Source organism: Gadus morhua, chromosome 13 (genome assembly GCF_902167405.1).
Source record: "Gadus morhua chromosome 13, gadMor3.0, whole genome shotgun sequence".
In the NCBI taxonomy this organism is placed as follows: Eukaryota; Metazoa; Chordata; class Actinopteri; order Gadiformes; family Gadidae; genus Gadus; species Gadus morhua.
This window is the reverse complement of record NC_044060.1, coordinates 6291834-6311068: the sequence shown is the minus strand read 5'-3', so window position 1 is coordinate 6311068 and position 19235 is coordinate 6291834. Positions and strand designations below refer to the sequence as shown.

At 52.0% G+C, this 19235-nt stretch overlaps 1 protein-coding gene across 2 annotated transcripts in view; it reads right to left on the bottom strand.

Moving 5' to 3' along the window:
- fgd5b (FYVE, RhoGEF and PH domain containing 5b) overlaps positions 1-18120 on the bottom strand; it is a 22015-nt gene extending 3895 nt beyond the window's left edge. Inside the window, exons 1-18 of one of the 2 annotated variants that reach the window (XM_030373673.1) lie at positions 17752-18120; positions 14259-16872; positions 11263-11407; positions 9979-10037; positions 9851-9881; positions 8746-8897; positions 8263-8419; positions 7128-7215; positions 6525-6575; positions 5991-6049; positions 5704-5775; positions 5463-5531; positions 3245-3328; positions 2664-2743; positions 2382-2478; positions 1825-1962; positions 722-824; positions 1-123 (exon numbers count right to left, since the gene is read on the bottom strand). The exon at positions 1-123 is cut by the window's left edge and continues 11 nt beyond it. In XM_030373673.1, coding sequence (XP_030229533.1) covers positions 1-123; positions 722-824; positions 1825-1962; positions 2382-2478; positions 2664-2743; positions 3245-3328; positions 5463-5531; positions 5704-5775; positions 5991-6049; positions 6525-6575; positions 7128-7215; positions 8263-8419; positions 8746-8897; positions 9851-9881; positions 9979-10037; positions 11263-11407; positions 14259-16872; positions 17752-17761 — 4132 coding nt within the window. In that variant the 5' untranslated portion in view covers positions 17762-18120. The remainder of the gene's footprint in view (positions 124-721; positions 825-1824; positions 1963-2381; positions 2479-2663; positions 2744-3244; positions 3329-5462; positions 5532-5703; positions 5776-5990; positions 6050-6524; positions 6576-7127; positions 7216-8262; positions 8420-8745; positions 8898-9850; positions 9882-9978; positions 10038-11262; positions 11408-14258; positions 16873-17751) is intronic. The other variant, XM_030373674.1, reaches the window with a different exon arrangement.
- Positions 18121-19235: the final 1115 nt, after the last annotated feature.

Sequence of the window (19235 nt, the reverse complement as noted above, 5' to 3'; positions counted from 1 at the left end):
AGGCGGTTCCTTTGCGGTGTCTCCAGAGGTTTGGAGGGTGAATGTTCTGGAAGACGGCGGAGAGAGGCCTGGAGCGGCCGGTGCGTGGGCTGGTGGGGGCTGAGGAGGCGGATCCAGGAGCCCCTGAACACAGAGAGAGAAGATGAGGTCTGAGGACCGCTCTGATGACACATGAAGGGTAAAGTATGCTTGGACGTTGACGCAACGCAAGGGGGTTTACGGACCCCTTACGTCCTTGTGGACCCTCTTTGCATCCACCACCAGAGCTTGACATGCGCCTCCCGAAAATGTTAACCTTCCGTCAATTCGGCGCAGCATCAAGGGCTGTGATACGTGCTCTGACATAAACCTGACGTAAACCTTTTCTATTTTCTTATTTCTTTTTTTATTTGTTTTACTGTTATGTATTGTAGGTTGCCTACTGACAACTGTCTGGGGACTACAGCTGGAAATTAGCCAAATAGGCTAAAGCTGCTCCTTCTCGAAGGGGACTGTCCACAAAACTATAAACAAATAAACTAAACTAAACTAAACCAAAACAGGTTCAAAACTGCGTTGAAGAAGCGACTGCGTGGTCATTGCGTTGCGTCAACGTGGAACCATAACTAAGCCCTGAGTCCCTCACAGAGAGCACAGGGTCTGAGGACGGACCGAGCAGGGCTGAGAGCAGAGAGCAGTGGTTCTCTGGTGTTAACCGGAGGACGCGGCGGAGAGTGGGTACCTCTTGCGTGCAGCTGGCTGTAGCAGTGGTCACACACCTTGGCCGTCCGACCCTTCAGGTACTTCAGAGCACAGCGGTTTCTGGAACAGCTGCGACAAACAATCTGTGACCAAAACAAGAAGGTTGAATGTCGGACGACTCTGCCTAAGGTTACCTTTCATATTATCGCGCTTGCATTGATCCTGAAACGTTTTTTACCACCTTGTTTCGTATTCATATTGTTTTCCTTCATTTTAGTTTCAAGTATGTATTTGTTTTTATAGAAAGAAAAGCCCTTTTCTTTTAGTTTGTAACTTTCGGATGTGGAATCTTTTTTTTTTACATGATGTAATAAAGTCATGCGGTCGTCCTCCCTGATCTGGTCATGTGACACTCTGTGATTCATGTAAATGTCTGTTAGCTCAGCTGCTGTCTCGGTCTCCCTTATAAGGAGATGTTTGAGCGACGGGTCATAGTGTTAGAGCCAATGGGAACGGGGTCATAGTGTGAGAGCCAATGGGAGCAGGGTCATAGTGGGAGAGCCAATGGGAGCGGGGTCATAGTGTGAGAGCCAATGGGAGCGGGGTCATAGTGGGAGAGCCAATGGGAGCGGGGTCATAGTGGGAGAGCCAATAGGAGCGGGTCATAATGTGAGAGCCAATGGGAGCGGGTCATAGTGTGGAGCCAATGGGAGCGGGTCATAGTGGGAGAGCCAATGGGAGCGGGTCATAGTGTGGGAGCCAATGGGAGCGGGTCATAGTGTGGGAGCCAATGGGAGCGGGTCATAGTGTGGGAGCCAATGGGAGCGGGTCATAGTGTGGGAGCCAATGGGAGCGGGTCATAGTGGGGGAGCCAATGGGAGCGGGTCATAGTGTGGGAGAGCCAATGGGAGCGGGTCATAGTGGGAGAGCCAATGGGAGCGGGTCATAGTGTGGGAGAGCCAATGGGAGCGGGTCATAGTGGGAGAGCCAATGGGAGCGGGTCATAGTGGGAGAGCCAATGGGAGCGGGTCATAGTGGGAGAGCCAATGGGAGCGGGTCATAGTGGGAGAGCCAATGGGAGCGGGTCATAGTGGGAGAGCCAATGGGAGCGGGTCATAGTGGGAGAGCCAATGGGAGCCTCACCCTCCCACAGGCGTGGCAGTGGTGCCGGCGCAGACGCAGGCTAAAGTCACACGTGCAGTTCATGCACATCAGGACCTGCGACGCACACACCGGCCTGGGGGGCCGCTCGCCCAGGGCCCCCCCGGGGTAGTCCTCATCCTGCCACACACACACACACACACGCGCACACACACGCACGCACACATACAGACAAACAAGTACACACACCAACACGCACACACACAAACACACGCATTCATACAGACAAACAAGTACACACGCACACACGCACACAGACGTAGGCACAACACACGTACGCAGGCACGTGTGCAAACACACACATGAACACACACATGCACACACACACACATAAACACAAACAATCACAAATAGAAAGAAAATGGAGAAAAATATTATAGACATTATCTATCCATCTATCTCTCTGTATCTATCTTTCTATCTATATCTATATCATCTGTTTCTATATATATATATATATATATATATATATATATATATATATGTGTGTGTGTGTGTTCAACATGCAGCATGTATTCCCATATCTTGTCATTTCTCACCTCTCCATGGCCGGCCGTGCTCGCTGGCGCCCCCCGGCTGTGGTCCGCCACGGTGCGGCTCAGAGTGTAGAACCAGTCATCTCTCTCACTGCTGGAGCTGAGGTCAGGGGTCAACATTAGGAACACATTAGAACCAGTCCTATCTCTCATCTATAAGGTATAAACACACCCTTATAGCAATCACTGTTCTTTATAATAATCGTCAATTTCTGGTTTGTATTCATCGTTGAAGGTAGACAGCAGCGTGAGGAGACATTGAGGAGTGGAGATGTTTAGAGGAACCTGGCTGAGAGGCTGATGGACACGTCCTGGACTTCAATCTTAAGGCCGTTATGCGTCTCCTCCGAGCTCGGTTTGGTGACCTGGGAACCAGTAACATTAAACCAGTAACTTTTCTTACTTCATGACCAGTGAGGTTCTGAATAAAAACATATAAACTTCAGTTCTCCCAAAACGAAGTCCTTCAAGGTTGTGAAAACATGTCCTGCTGACTGCCATTCTGGCCAATGAGGTGAGTTTGATCTTGTGCCATGTGCGTGAGTGAGTGAGTGAGTGAGTGAGTGAGTGAGTGAGTGAGTGAGTGAGTGAGTGAGTGAGTGAGTGAGTGAGTGAGTGAGTGAGTGAGTGAGTGAGTGAGTGAGTGAGTGAGTGAGTGAGTGACAGAGGGAGGGAGTGAGTGAGTGAGTGAGAGAGTGAGTGTCAGTCAGAGTGAGTGAGTGAGTGAGTGAGTGAGTGAGTGATTTAGTGTGTTTGTATGTGTGTGTGTGTCCTTTTGTGTCTTTACGTGTATGTTTAAGGTCAGTATTCCAGGATATGGGGGATGAGTGGCTGGTGATCAATAGGCTGAGTGAGTGAGGCTCTACCTTCATCCCAGAGAGGGAGAGAGTGTCCTTCAGTCTGTATTTCCCGTCCTGCTGTGGGTAGGTGTACAGCAGCACGTCGTTCATCTGGAATCAAACACAGATCCCCTGTCAGCAGGAAGCACCACACGGATGATGGAGGAGGTAAATAAAAGTTTCAGAGATCACAGGTCAATACATGCATCTGTAGACACAGGGAGTGACCACCTGGTGGCAGTAAAGGGTCGGAGAAGAGGGCGGCAAGGACTGCAGGTACAGCATAGTTAAATATGGGCTGTTAGGCTGTGATTTTACTCTTGCTGCTTTTAGGATCTTGCAAAACGACACTTGGTGGACAGGGATAACATTCTCCTCGGCAGACGAACAAACCGAAGTTCTTCCACCAACATTAATGATGCTGTCCTCTGGGACAAACCTTTAGGAGCCGACCCACAGAGAAACACACCAGCAGGGCTGGCTTCATAGGGAGTCTCCACCGAACATCACTTTCTGCCTCTGACTACGCTGACATTGTGGCCCTAAGAGGAATTCATCCTAATGTTATTTATCTTGGCTGTAGTTCCCCCAAAGCTACGCTCTCTCCCTGATACTGTCGGGTCTGAGCACTGCGCTGCCACCGCCCAGCGATGTCCGTCCGATAGAGGAGAACGACGTGCTCCACCGGGGTCCGACCGGACGTTATGGGCGCGTGTCTAAAGGATGACCTTCTCTGCCCTCTGCCCCTCCCTGTAGCTCCTGCCCCTGGCTCAGCTTCCTTGGCATGTGTGTTCCTGTGTGTTCTGCTCCGTGACACACACACCGTGCTGCCTTGGAGAACAACACACACATGCACACGCACACACACACACACACACACACACACCTTGCTGCTTTGGAGAACACACACACACGCACACACACAGACACACAGACACAGTGCTGCCTTGGAGAACAAAACACACACACACACACACACCGTGCTGCCTTTGAGAACAACACACACACACACACACGTGCTGCCTTGGAGAACAACACACACACACAGGGCTGCTTTGAAGAAGAACACACACACAGTGCTGCCTTGGAGACCAAAACACACACACACACACACACACACACACACACACACACACACACACACACACACCCATGTCACCAATCTCAGGGCCTCCGTCAGCTCAGCCCGAGGGGGTGAAGAACTCATTATGTCATAACGAGCCGGCCAATCGTCAGAGGGCTACTGTGGACCCTCCCTGTGCCGTCTGTACGGTTGGCACAGGAAGCCAGGAGACTGCTACATCCTGTCAGGAAGCTGGCCCTCAATAGGTCTGGAGTCATAGGAACAACCCAGGAACAAATCCCAGGACCGTCAGACATAATAGATCCATGCTCTTATCCATGAGGCTGATGTCACCAGGCAGGGTTTGAGGAGGAAGCGTGCGGGTGAGGAGTTATAGCGCCAACAAAAGGAGGAGACTTCAACTCTCAGGTCCGGTTAAGGGTCAGATATGAGTATGAGAGAGAACATTGAGAAGAGGCACATCATGGTGGAATTTCTACAATGATGCCGTAGCTCATTGCATGGACACTTTCTACGTAGTACTGATTATTATTTTGAGAGCCTCTTCCCCAATTTCATTGCACTTTCTGCAATGACAATAAAGAATTCGGATTCGGATTCTGATTAATCGTTAACTTATTAATAACTTATTAATCGGTAATCAGGAACGAATGATTCCCAAAGAATAATTTACTTAGACGATTAATCAAACGCTAACACATCATGAACATGATTATTACAAAGGGAATCATAAGGATCTCTTCGACCAATGAAAGGCCCATATTATATAAAGTTTTACATATTAATACACTGTAAAGTCAGAGCTCCTTAAGAGATGGTTTTATATGATTTTCTGAAATTGCTTTTTCGGGCCTCATCGAGGGCTGACTCCTGGAAGCTGAGTGAACTTCACAAGCCGTCTGCTGGTGATAAAGGTCATAAGGGTGTTGAAGGAGCATGAAAACAAAAGGCTTAACGACCCTTCACCAGAACGCGTCTGAAGTGAGGGAGTCTGTGAACAGACTTCACAAACACACTTCTTCAGGCATTACAAAGCTTTCATAACTATATTGTGGGAATGATAAAAGCAGAAGCAGTGTGTTTCTTGTCCATGAATGCATCGCTGGATGACAGGAGGACCACAGTAAACAGGAAGTGACGGCAGACAGGAAGTGAGCTTACCAGAAACAGGTGGCGAGGCTGTGAGCTCTTCCGGCTGACCTTCATCAGGGTGCCCTCCTTGATGAAGACCTGGGGACAATGAGAGAACCTCAGACAGGGTCCACGATCCCTCCTGAGCTGTCAGATACACTAAGAGGGGGGCTGGGGGGGTGAGAGGGTGGGGGACAGTGCACTAAGAGGGGGGGTGGGGGGGGGGGGTACAGTAAGAGGGGGGGGGGGGGGGGGGGGGGTCCAGACCTACCCTGCCAGGCCGCAGGAGGTCCTTCTGACCGCGGACGCTGTACTCGATGTTGACCAGACGCAGAACATTCTCCTGGGGAAATCGACCAATCAGAGAGGGAGGGAGGGACATCAACCAATCAGAGAGGGAGGAGGGACATCAACCAATCAGAGAGGGAGGAGGGACATCAACCAATCAGAGAGGGAGGAGGGACAACAACCAATCAGAGAGGGGGGGAGAAGTCACATTGAAACAGAGACACTGACGGACAGATGTGTTAAACCACAGGCTGTACTTCAGGTACTCACTCCATTCTGCAAACTGTCATTAGCCTGGTCAGCAATGTCGGACACTACTGCCACCGCAGCTGAGAGAGAGAGACACACAGAGAGAGAGAGACACAGAGAGAGAGAGAGAGAGAGAGAGAGAGAGAGAGAGAGAGAGAGAGAGAGAGAGAGAGAGAGAGAGAGAGAGAGAGAGAGAGAGAGAGAGAGAGAGAGAGAGAGAGAGAGAGACAGAGAGACAGAGAGACAGAGAGAGTCAGAACGAGTTGTGACAACATGAGAGGAGTTGATGCTTCATTGGTTCTCAGAGAGGAAGGTTCTCCCCACTGGAGAACAGAGCTCCTCTGTCTACCCTCCCAGTGTGTGGCTGGGTCTCTGCTCAGAGGTGTGAGCTGAATCTGACCTGGGGTCTGCTGTCCTGGTGAGGTCCTTGTTCTCATGAACAACACTCTTACACAGTGTTCACAGGGAACATCTATGGTCTATGAACACCGAGCCAGTTACCAAGACAACGATTACACCCTGTGACGGTCTAGGACCAGAGGACTCCTCAAGTACCTTGGCTGTCCTCATACTCCTTCGAGTCCGGCCGCAGGTTGTTGAGGTAATCTGGACAGGAAGTGGAAACGGAACTCCATTTACAAGAGAAACAGTTGAGAGTGACAGGTCACCATGGTTACGTTGTACTGTACAGTTGAGAGTGACAGATCAACATGGTTATGTTGTACTGTACAGTTGAGAGTGACAGGTCACCATGGTTACGTTGTACTGTACAGTTGAGAGTGACAGGTCGCCGTGGTTACGTTGGACTGTACAGTTGAGAGTGACAGGTCACCGTGGTTATGTTGTACTGTACAGTTGACTGACAGGTCGCCGTGGTTACATGGTACTGTACAGTGGGTGTGGACAGGTCGCCGTGGTTACGGTGTACTGTACAGTGGGTGTGGACTGGTTGCCGTGGTTACGGTGTACTGTACAGTGTGTGTGGACTGGTCGCCATGGTAACGGTGTACTGCACAGTGGGTGTAGACTGGTCACCGTGGTTACGGTGTACTGTACAGTGGGTGTGGACTGGTCGCTGTGGTAACGTTGTACTGTACAGTGGGTGTGGACTGGTCGCCGTGGTTACGGTGTACTGTACAGTGATGGACGGGGACTCACCGGTCAGCAGCATGCGGTACTGAGCCACACGGACGATGACTCTGAGGAGCTGATGTTTCAGAGACACGCCTTCACACGCCACACTCTGCTGCTGACCAAGAGAACACCATCACCACAACGCCGACATCAACACAACAGATAACTGGACACAACTCGTACAGATATACAGAACAGACAGACGGACACACACAGACACACACACACATGGGCGCGCACACACACACACACACACATGCAAGCATACACACTTGCATGCACACACAGCTTTTACAACGAAAGGGTATTGGAAAAGAGAAGAAGTGAGATATAGAGATATGCGATCGTTGTTCAATCATTTAAGCATATACCCTTTCATGCTTGGTTGAGTCTAAATTAATTGTTCTTATGCTGAATATCTTAAGAGTGTGTAGTATTTAGTTGCATCTAGAGACTTGGCAGAAACGGATTAAAATATTCATGTTTGTTTTAATTAGTGTATAATCCCCTGAAAATAAGAATGATGTTTTAGGTAAATTAGAATGAGCCTTTATGTCTACATGGGGAGGATGTTTCTACGGCAGCCCAGAACCAACCAACTTCTCTGGAGAGGACCCGTTGTTCATTTAAGACTTATGACCGTTAGCTGTGCACTATAGTTTTACCGACTAAATAACTAAGGCAATTTATAAATCCATCAAGGAACCTCATCACTCCACAGTTGGCTACTCGATGCTCACATACACAATAACATCATTTTGGAGTTACCTACTGGAACATTCAACAACACAGGCCAGTACAAGACACCTTGCACAATACAGTACAGGCCAGTACATGCCACCTCACACAGTACAGGGCAGTACAGGACACTTTCCACAATACAGACCAGTACAGGCCAGTACAGGACACCTTATAGAACACCTTCCACAATACAGGCCACTACAGGAAACCTTACACAACACAGGCCAGTACAGGACAGTTCAGGACACCTTCCACTGTACAGCCCAATACAGGACACCTCACGCAACACAGGACAACGTAGATGTGGAGAGGGAGGGTGAGGGGGGGGATTCTGCTGGTTGCAGTCTGCCGCCTCACCACTAGAGGCCACTAAGTCCCACACACTGCCCCTTTAAGGGGAGGAGGAGTTAGTTCCTACCTCAAACTGGCTCACGAGGGCAGCGAAGGCGGGAGAACTCCGGCAGCTGTCCTCCAATAGGCTGACGCTGCGGTCGTAGTGACCGATGAAGGTGGTGAAGACGAAGAAGTCCGCCTTCTTGGACAGGATGACGTCAGCAATGCTCTGGCTCTCCTCCCTGGAGCGTGAGAGGGAGAGTTGGAGAGAGAGAGAGGGAGAGGGAGAGGGGAGTGGGTGAGACAGATGTAGCTTAGCTGAGAAGCATTAATGTGTTTATTCACTGGAACGTGTGAAAAGATAAACGTGGCGTGGGATGATTTATGTCTCTCCATGCCTGTGTGTATTTCATGTGGTGTGTATGTGTGTACCTGAATGAATGTATGTGCACGGATGTGTGTGTGTGTGTGTGTGTGTGTGTGTGTGTGTGTGTGCACGTGTGTCTCCGTCTCTGTGTGTGTGTGTGTCACTGTGTGTGTGTCTCTGCGGAGGGTGTCCAGGCTGTACCAGTGTCTGAGCCGGTCCTCCAGCTCGCCCAGGATCCTGCGGTGCAGGCTATAGACGTCGGGCAGGTCGGTGAGGATCTCCCTCAGCCTCTCGTCCCCCAGGACCCTCTCCCCGTCGGCCCCCACCGCTGAGCACACCGCCTCCCGGAAGTCCTGACGCACGGAGGGTGATCTGGGGTGAGTACAGTGCTTGGGGGGGTTGGGTTCTAGGGGTCTGGGGTCTGGGGTTTTGATGTCTTGGTTCAGGGTTCTTGGTTGAGGGTTCTTGGTTCAGCGGTTCTAGTTTATAGGGTTCTTGGTTCTAGTACTCTATGTTCTTGGACTCTTGGTTCTGGGTTCTATGGTTCTTGGGTTTTGGGGTTCTGGGTTCTAAGGTTCTGGGGTTCTGGGTTGTTGGCATAATGACTGAACAAAGTCCCAAACTGTTACTACAGCATAATGACCAACATTCCACCGCTCCTGTGCTTCCAAAATGGAGGCGGTCATGTGATGAGCCCAAGTCATTTCCCCTCCCCCGCTGCACGTAGTGGGCCAATCAGATGATATCAGGGATGACTTGAGTAATGATATCAATTGACTTGTTCATCATGTGAACACACACACACACACACACATACATGTTCATGCAGTCACACACACGCACACACACAACCCCCCCCCCCCCACACACACACACACACACACACACGAACATGCATGAACACTGGATACACACGTAGGTACACACACACGCACACACACACACACACACACACACACACACACACACACACACACACACACACACACACACACACACACACACACACACACACACACACACACACACACACACACAAATGCACACATACATACACACACGTTTGAGCCCACATAAAGACAAACAAACACACTCATTCAAATGAGCCTATTTTCCATAACTGCTCTCCGTTCCTTTCAGGCCACATGGTTTAGTCCTGACCACAACAAGCTGGTGGAGAGAAGGGTCTGCCCCACATGCCCTGAGGGCTGCAGACTGGGACCTCAGCCTCGATCGTTGGTGAGGATCGCCTCTCTCAACGCAGCTCTGAGGCAGTAACAATAAAGAACATACACACAACACTTACTTCCTGCAGTTGCTTGAGTGCCTTCACGTGCCTGTGGGCAGAGGAACAAGGGATTAACAAAAAGCCCTTCCACTACAGTGGAATACTGTATGTTTTAATTAGTAGAAGGAAAGTAAGCATTTACTCACAGTCTCTCTGTGTCCATCAGCTCTTTGGCGATGTAGAAGGCTCTGGAGCGGCCATCAGGCTAAACAAAGGGTGTTTAATTAGTATTAGTAGTATAAGTACCGCTCTATTGGTGTTCTGGAGACTGAGGTCTGCTCTACAGGTGGAGGCTGAGATCTGCTCTACAGGTGGAGGCTGAGGTCTGCTCTACAGGTGGAGGCTGAGGTCTGCTCTACAGGTGGAGGCTGAGGTCTGCTCTACAGGTGGAGGCTGAGGTCTGCTCTATAGGTGGAGGCTGAGGTCTGCTCTATAGGTGGAGGCTGTGGTCTGCTCTACAGGTGGAGGCTGAGGTCTGCTCTATAGGTGGAGGCTGAGGTCTGCTCTACAGGTGGAGGCTGAGGACTGCTCTGTAGGTGGAGGCTGAGGTCTGCTCTACAGGTGGAGGCTGAGTACCGCTCTGTAGGTGGAGGCTGAGGTCTGCTCTATAGGTGGAGGCTGAGGTCTGCTCTACAGGTGGAGGCTGTGGTCTGCTCTACAGGTGGAGGCTGAGGTCTGCTCTATAGGTGGAGGCTGAGGTCTGCTCTATAGGTGGAGGCTGTGGTCTGCTCTATAGGTGGAGGCTGAGGTCTGCTCTATAGGTGGAGGCTGTGGTCTGCTCTATAGGTGGAGGCTGAGGTCTGCTCTATAGGTGGAGGCTGAGGTCTGCTCTATAGGTGGAGGCTGTGGTCTGCTCTATAGGTGGAGGCTGTGGTCTGCTCTATAGGTGGAAGCTGAGGACTGCTCTATAGGTGGAGGCTGTGGTCTGCTCTATAGGTGGAGGCTGAGGACTGCTCTATAGGTGGAGGCTGTGGTCTGCTCTATAGGTGGAGGCTGAGGACTGCTCTATAGGTGGAGGCTGTGGTCTGCTCTACAGGTGGAGGCTGAGGTCTGCTCTACAGGTGGAGGCTGAGGTCTGCTCTATAGGTGGAGGCTGAGGACTGCTCTACAGGTGGAGGCTGTGGTCTGCTCTATAGGTGGAGGCTGTGGTCTGCTCTATAGGTGGAAGCTGAGGACTGCTCTATAGGTGGAGGCTGTGGTCTGCTCTATAGGTGGAGGCTGAGGACTGCTCTATAGGTGGAGGCTGTGGTCTGCTCTATAGGTGGAGGCTGAGGACTGCTCTATAGGTGGAGGCTGTGGTCTGCTCTACAGGTGGAGGCTGAGGTCTGCTCTACAGGTGGAGGCTGTGGTCTGCTCTATAGGTGGAGGCTGAGGTCTGCTCTATAGGTGGAGGCTGAGGTCCGCTCTACAGGTGGAGGCTGAGTACAAACCGGTCGGTCATAATTGCCGTCGGCCCCTCTGTCCTCGTCCTCAGACGTCTGTCCGGGGTCCGGTCCCTCGGCGCCCCCCAGGCCCTCCAGGCCAGCAGGGGGGCCCACAGCCATGGAGCACACCTTGTAGGCCTCAGTGTAGGCACTGGGAAACACAAAGGTCAAAGGTCAAACCAACAGTACGACGAATTATAAACATACATGTATTGTAAATGAATGTAGCGATTCCATTTGAATTAAATGAACACATTTTCTAATATATGTATTTGAATTCCAATGTAGTTATGTGAGAAAGAAATGATTTGCATGTGTTGGCATGTGCTTTTGGACCACTATCGATATTAACTTTGTACTTTAATGTTCTGCAACCATACAATAAAATAATCATAATATATACTGTACATACAATACTGAATCCCTGCTGAGATTAAAATTGTATACATTTATTCATGTATTACCGGAGCCAGGCAGTGCCCTTATATTGAAAGGTAAACTTCGAAAGCTGCTGAATTATTAGCATAAAAGCAATGCCTTGTGGGTAAAACCTCTGCAGCAGCAGTTACCTTACGAAGGAACAGCTAGCAGTGTTAGCATTCATATTGCATTTTCCAAATTCAAACGCTGTCCTTGTCCGTCGAAAGACTGTCTCAGACCTCCTCACCCGTCGGCCCAGTGGCTCAGTGTTACGACGCATAATGATTTAATAATACTTCACATAAAGCTGGTTCAGAGAAGAACAAATTAAATCATATAAATCTCTTCAAGGGTTATGTTCCTCTGTCTTCGTATCACCCTAATAACTCTACGTTTACAGCAAGATATAAAGAAACTAAGGCTGGAGATGCTGATAGAAGGACCTAAAGACACATGAGCTCCTCTGCAGGTCACTGGTTAGCAGAAGCTGATGAGCATGCTAACAGATTAGCATATTAGCATATTCGATTAGCATATTAGCATGCTCATCAGCCAGGCAAAGAGGATCCAGTGGATCTCTCTTCGCCCCTAGTCTGCAGGGCAGAGCAGAGGCTGATGAGTATGCTAATAGCTTCATCTGCTAGCCTCATACAACACGTCTCAGCCAGAGCTATAAGATAACACTATATGGAAATAGTTTGCCTCCAAGCACAACCACAGGGAGTTCCCGGTTAGCCAATCACCATCCATCCTGCCTCTTCCACGTGAGGAACCTACAGACCCGTTAACCTATGGGTCTCAGAGGAACAGGAGGAACAGGACACAGGCCTGCTGCTGTGTAGCGCTCCGTCGGGCAGAAGGGCTAAGGCATTAGCCCCATAGCACACACAGAAGCACACCGTGCCTCATGTCTTTAGTGCCCCGTTCACCCTGTCAGCGTAGAGCTGCTGGGACCATTCCTCACTGGTTAGAGGCAGCGCAGCTCTCTGAACACTACAAGGATAGCCTCTTTCAACAGTGTTCTGTCCAATCTTCAATCGCAATCTAGTAATACCAGTAAACCAAGAGTGGAGTGCTTTATCACCGGGGTGGTAGTGTCGCTTACTAGGACATGATAGATACAGAAATAGTGATACAGACACAGAATGGAGAGGATGATATAGTGATACAGCTACAGAATGGAGAGGATTGGTATATAAAGTGATATAGCCACAGAATGGAGAGGAATGACATATATAGTGATACAGCTACAGAATGAAGAGGAATGACATATATATATAGTGATACAGCTACAGAATGAAGAGGATTGATTATATAAAGTGATACAGCTACAGAATGGAGAGGATTGATTATATAAATTGATACAGCTACAGAATGGAGAGGATTGATGTAGTGATACAGCTACAGAATGAAGAGGATTGATGTAGTGATACAGCTACAGAATGGAGAGGATTGATGTAGTGATACAGCTACAGAATGGAGAGGATTCATATATATTAATCTTGGGTGCATTGCGTTAAAATTGATGCGATACATATGAATGACATTTGAAGCGTAATAAAGGTACATATTTAAATATGACAGCCGATTCATGATGGTTCAGTGTCATATCTCCACTTCCGGCCAGGCGTTTTGCCTGGACCGCTCCCAGGCGTGTGCTGGTGGGTTGCTGTGGGTCCAGCCTTCGCCCGTATGTTAACCACGGCCGGCCACGCTGGTCCAAGCAACTGCTGACTACAACACAGAGATCCTATCTCCGCCGGCTCCTCTGATTGGTTAGAGAACAGGAGGAGCGACTCTCAACTCTGAACCCCGTGTGACTATTAATCATCCTGAGAGGTGTGCATGATAGCGGCTGAGTGAACCAGTAGGGGGATGGTTTTGTAGCGCCCCCTGCTCTCAGCCTTCACAGCAGGCTGAGAGCAGGGGGCGCTACACAGCTCAGAGTAAGAGCAGCTTGGTGGAGGGGAGATGGAGCCTCTTTTAACGGCCACCAAATGTGTCAGAATAGTGTAATCTAGAAATAAATAAGAATTAACTCCTCTTCCTTGGTCCAGGGCCCTAGGGATGCTACTCCCCCCCCCCCCCCCCCCTGCATCCATGATACGTGTTGTAAATCCCTTACCCCCGAGGGTAGTAGAGCAACATAGTGGAAAACCCATCATAAAACGCTGCTATTCTGTGTAAGAGGAGGAAGGGATCAGCGACATGGGCTCCAGCCACATCTCTCTATGTCAGCAATCTCTCTCTCTGCCTCCCTCTTTCCCCCCCTCCCTCTCTCACTCTCTCACCCCCTCTCCTTCTCTCCCTCTCCCTCCTCCTCTCTCTCCATCCCCCCTCTCTCCCCCCTTCCTCCCCTACTATCTCCCTCCCTCACCCCCCTCTCACCCTCTCTTCCCCCCTATCCTCCTCCCTCCCCCCTCTCTCCACCCTCCCCTCCCTCTTCCCCCCCTCTCTCACCCCCTCTGCCCTCCCCCCTCCTTCTCTCCCTCCCCATCTCCCTCCCTCTCCCCCTCCCTCCCTCTCTCCCTCTCTGTTAGTGTGTTATATCCGATACCCCTCAGAGGCCGGTTTCAGGGTACCTTTCCGTCTCCTCCGGGGGGGCGCGGGTCCTCCTCTCGAACCCTGGGAAGCTGCTCATGTCCACGTAGCCGTCCGTGTCGTGGGCGGTGGAGCGCGCCCGCCACGGCCGCTCGAAGAACTCGGGGAAGGTCTCGGGGCCGAGCGGCGGCGGGTGGGGCACCGAGACGTTCTCGTAGTCCGAGCTGAGCGGGGGCACGTTCTCGTAGTCGGAGGCGGAGTCGGCGCTGGGGAAGGAGATGGAGCGGGGCTTGGTCAGCGCCAGCGCCACCAGGGGGCCACGGGAGCGCTCCTCGAAGGACTCCACGCGGATCACGCTGCGGCTCAGGAACGCCAGCGAGCGGCGGTCGCGCTGCCCCTCGCCGTAGGACGCCAGCGGGGGGAGGAGCCTGGCGGCGCTGCGAGGGGAGCCGGAGGAGCAGACGTTGACCAGAGAGAAGTGGCTCAGGGCGTTCCGCTCCGCCTCCAGGGACCGGCCGGTCAGGTGGTTGATGGACTCGGAGGAGGACCTGGAGGAGGGCGAGGGGAGGTCCGCCGCGGGCTTCCTGTCGGACGACTTCTTCCTGAACTTGAGCATCAGGAAGCGTTTGATGGAGGACTTCTTCTTGTTGTTCTCCCCGTCCGTGTGCAGCGAGGGGGAGCTCTTGGTGAGCGGCCTCTTGGTGATGCAGGCCAGCTCAAACGGAGGAGGGATGTCCAGCAGGGACGTGGGCGTGGCCAGGCCGCTGATTGGTCGAGGCGGGCAGCGGGAGAAGCTCCCGGAAGATCCGAAGGCGTGGGAGAGGAAGAGCCCGTCGTCCCCCGGCTCCCTGGAGGCGGCGTCTCGCTCCTGACACCGACGCAGGGTCAGCTCCTGCCCCTCCACGGAGACGGAGCGGGGGTAGAGGGACAGGCCGGGCGGTCGGGGGTAGCACCTGGCTCGCACGGGGCCCAGCATGGGGCTGCTGGTCAGGGCCGGGGCCGCTGGGTCTAAGAGGCGGGGCCTTGAGAATGGCGGCGGGCCCGGCCCCACAGACCTCCTCTCCAGGGGAGGGCCTTCCCCCAGGTCCGGCCCCGTCTCCTCGTAGACGTGCTCCTCGCTCAGGTCCTGCTCCGTGTCCGTGGTGTCGTCCAGGAACGGCACCGCGTGTCGGCCTCCGGTGTCCTCGTCTCGGACCCCGTACAAGGCTTGCGGGGACGTGAGCTGACCCTCAGAGACGGAGGAAGTCAGGGAGGTGTCCGGGTCTGGAGGCACGGAGAACGACACCAGTCTGTACTGCGGACGGCAGTCCAGAGCAGCGTTCATGAGCCAGGTTTTATGGTCATCACTCTTGACGTTCATCCTGTTGTGTCTCCTTTCCTCGTCTTTGTCCTCCTCGACACCATCATCTACGTCCAGGGGATCCTCGGAAGACTCTATGGGTTCATTGTTCCTACAGCTGCTGAAGGGGGAGTCTTTATCTGTGATGCAGCGGTACTTCCTGGGTAACGCCACTGAGCTGTCGCCCAGTAAGTGTTTATGTTGAATCACCGGACTTCTTGACAACAGAGCAACTTTGTGATCTATCAGTATCTGCCGTGCGTCAATAACGTCCTCGGAGGAAATGTAGTTGGGCTCGGGCTTAGTCTGTACCTCCAGAAGAACCCGGTTCTGGTTCTGAGCGGATCCCATGCTCCCAGCTCCTTGTATGCTGCCGTGGCTGCACTCCACGCTGAGTACATTAGCTATGTACTTAGCGCCGTCGCCGTTAGCAGGTCTCACGTCTTGTGCTGCCCTGACCTTTAAAGGGTCTGCTGTACAGCGAACCTCACTGTCCTCCCGGCCGTCTTCAAGTGGTTCCTTGTCCCGAGGCCTTGGTCCCCTCACAGAGGAGAGGGCCAGCTCCTCCTCGTCCACGCTGGCGAAGGAGCAGTCCCCGACGGAGTACGAGCCGTCCCCCAGTTCGAAGGAACCGTCCCCCAGTTCGAAGGAACCGTCCCCCAGTTCAAACGAGCAGTCCCCCACGGAGAACGAACAGTCCCCCAGGGAGAAGCCGTCCGTGTCGGCCAGGGCCTCGCCGGCGTCACAGCCCTCCGAGGTCAGGTCCTCCGTCGTGTCCGTGTCGATCATCTCCACGCTGGCGGCGGGGCCGGCGACGAGGCCGGCGTGGCTGGCCCCCGGCGAGTCCGGAGACCCCCGCACGTCCCGGAGAGCGCTGGCGTCGGTCGACCGCCATCCCTCGCCGCCGCCCTGCATCGTATCGTCCTCTGGCGCTCGCTCGGCTGATTCCCCGCCTGCGTCTGGCGCCGGGGAGGCGTTCCCCGGGTCTCTCTCTCTGAGGTCCATGACCTCTGAGAGGAGGTCCTGGACATGGGGGTCCGGTTTTGCTCTGACCTCCCCTCGGGCTCCAGCCCAGTGCTGCGACCCGCTCCCCCGGTCCGGGGCCCGAGGGCCGCCATTAGGACAGGTCTTCTGGTCGGGGCAGCACTCTGCCTCTCTGGGGTCGCGGTCCTGCCGGACCCTGGGTTTTGGGGCCACTGCCGGTTTGGGACCTTTCGCTGTGGAGGAGCCGGCTCTGGGCAGGAGGGGAGAGGCTAGTCCGAATCCGGCCGCACCACGGAGCGCGGGTTTGGGAGCCACAGGAGGCTTGGCGTTGCCTGAACCCGTCGCACAGGAAGAGGAAGAGGTAGTAAGGTCATGTTTGACAAAAAAACATCAAATTAAAACAGATGTCAATCATCAGTTAATCATTTCACTCTTCAGCCTTTTTGGGCTTTTTCCGTATTTTAATTTCATTATTATGTGTTAACCTATATGGCAGTCAGCGCTATAATGGAAATGCTTTTATGGAGCACTTTTCATGCTTTTTGTTCAAATGAAAAAGTATACTTGTCTTTTAGGGTACTTTGGTTTAAAGTACCTAACCCCAAGAACAAAACATTCAACTTTAAGGGATTTCCCTGACTCACTTCCTGTGATTCAGGCAGAGGAGACCTTTTCAGACTATTTTTACAACTAGCCTCTGACAATATGGGAAAGGAGTAAAGCACAAGGTCAGAAAACAATACAAGCTCGTTTATATGGATTTAGAGGATACACAAACAAACACGATGATGAAGCCTACTAAAAACGAAAAGCTAAAAACCCAAAATAGTAACTGAAAAAACAAATGCAGGCAATTTAATACAAAATCATGAACATGCATGAACATTTCACCAAGACAATAAATACAAACAAATACCTCTGTAATAATAACGTAATACCATAAAATAATTGCATTTGCTCGACATAACTAACATAGATGGGAACCGCTTGATCATTATGTATAACGTCCTAGTACAAGTATTCCCAGCCTTCTCCATACGTTTCGAAAAGACACACGAACACACGTTTTATCCAACATTAACCACCAACAACCGGCCAACACCGAGTAACACCGAGAAACACCGCTAAACACCAATTAACACCGGTACCGGATCAGGAGAATGCCGGTGGATCAGAATAATCCGAGTGGACTGAAAGTGGCCAAATCTTACCTGTGTTCATTGTGAGCCACAGATCACTGCCCACATCCGCTCCGATTCATAAGTAACAATGTTTGACGGGAGAAAATATCCAAACAACCTGTTGGGAAAAGATTATCCGAAAACTAGTCGGTGTGGTTCCACATAACTAGCCACCCTCCGCGGGGATGAGAGCGTTTCTCATCGGCTGAGCGCGTCAGCCTCGTCCGATGCCGAGGGCGCGTCTGTCGCCCTGGTTGCGCGCAGAGCCCAGTGTTTACGCGCAGAGCTCCAGTGTTTACGCGCTTCCTCATCCCGGCTCCGCATTTACGTTGCGTCGACGTCCAACCATAACTTTACCATAGGCCGAGCTCTGTGAGTGACCATCGACGTGCGTAGCGATGTACGTGCTAGCGCCGGGATTGAGAACTCACGGGATTCAATCTACTTTGTAGATATTCTCTATGAACTCAACATAATATAATATTAATAAGGAATGTAACACTGCTTTTAATTCTTTTTCCGTTCATAGTTGAGTCCACGTTATTTAACCCATCATCGGGGATTCTCAAATAGTCTTAAATTAAGGATTGTCTTTATGAGTTTTAAAGTAAAAAAATATTTAGAGCACCTTCTGCTCTCTGCTCCCTGACAGGATGCTGGCATTTATATCCTCAGTAATGCGCAAAACCCACAATGCAGCAGCATTTCATATTAGTGTGGATTCCCCCACTTCATGTACTGCTGCCAAGAGGAGGCTAGGATCCATCAGAGGGTAGGAGGGTAGGAGACTAGGAGCCATCAGAGGAGGCTAGGAGCCATCAGCACCCATCGCTGCTGACATTCTAACTGGGAGACGCTATCTCCCCCAGTAGGTTAGCGTCGCGCTCCGCCTGATGATGACCCACTGTGAGAGCAGAGACCTCGCCTTCCGCTCCTCTCACCTGACGGCTGATTGGTGGAGGACCGGGCCCCTTAATGTATTTTTACATAACAGGAAGTTGTCCTCCCAGTTTCCTGCTCAGCCCAGCTCCACTTCCGTAGTCACTTATAGCAGCGGTGGCGGCAGCACAGGGCTTGGCTCTGAATCACAGCCAGCAGACACACAGTAAGAGTCAGGATCAGCAAATTAACCTTCGGCTCACAAGGAAACAAATAAAGGCAGAGGGATTAAAACATGTTAGAGGAGCTGGTTCCTCCTCTGGCCCGGGTTCAGCAGGGGGCTGGGGGAGAGACCAGGGGGGAGGGGGGGGGGGGGGGGGGGGCAGGGGGCTAGGGGAGACCAGGGGGGCTGAGTCAGACCAGGGAGCATTGTTGGATATTTGGACTCCCCAGGGAACCTGCTGGAAACACAGCGAAGGGTTGGATTAGGAGGGTGTTCTTGCTCATGGGTCAGAGGCAGGCGAGCCCCCCTGCCAGGCAAGCCCCCTGTCTCCATGTCCTGGGCTGGTCCCCACGTCCAGGTCCCAGTCCCCAGGTACTGTTCCCCGGGACCAGGTTCTGGTCCTGATCCTGGT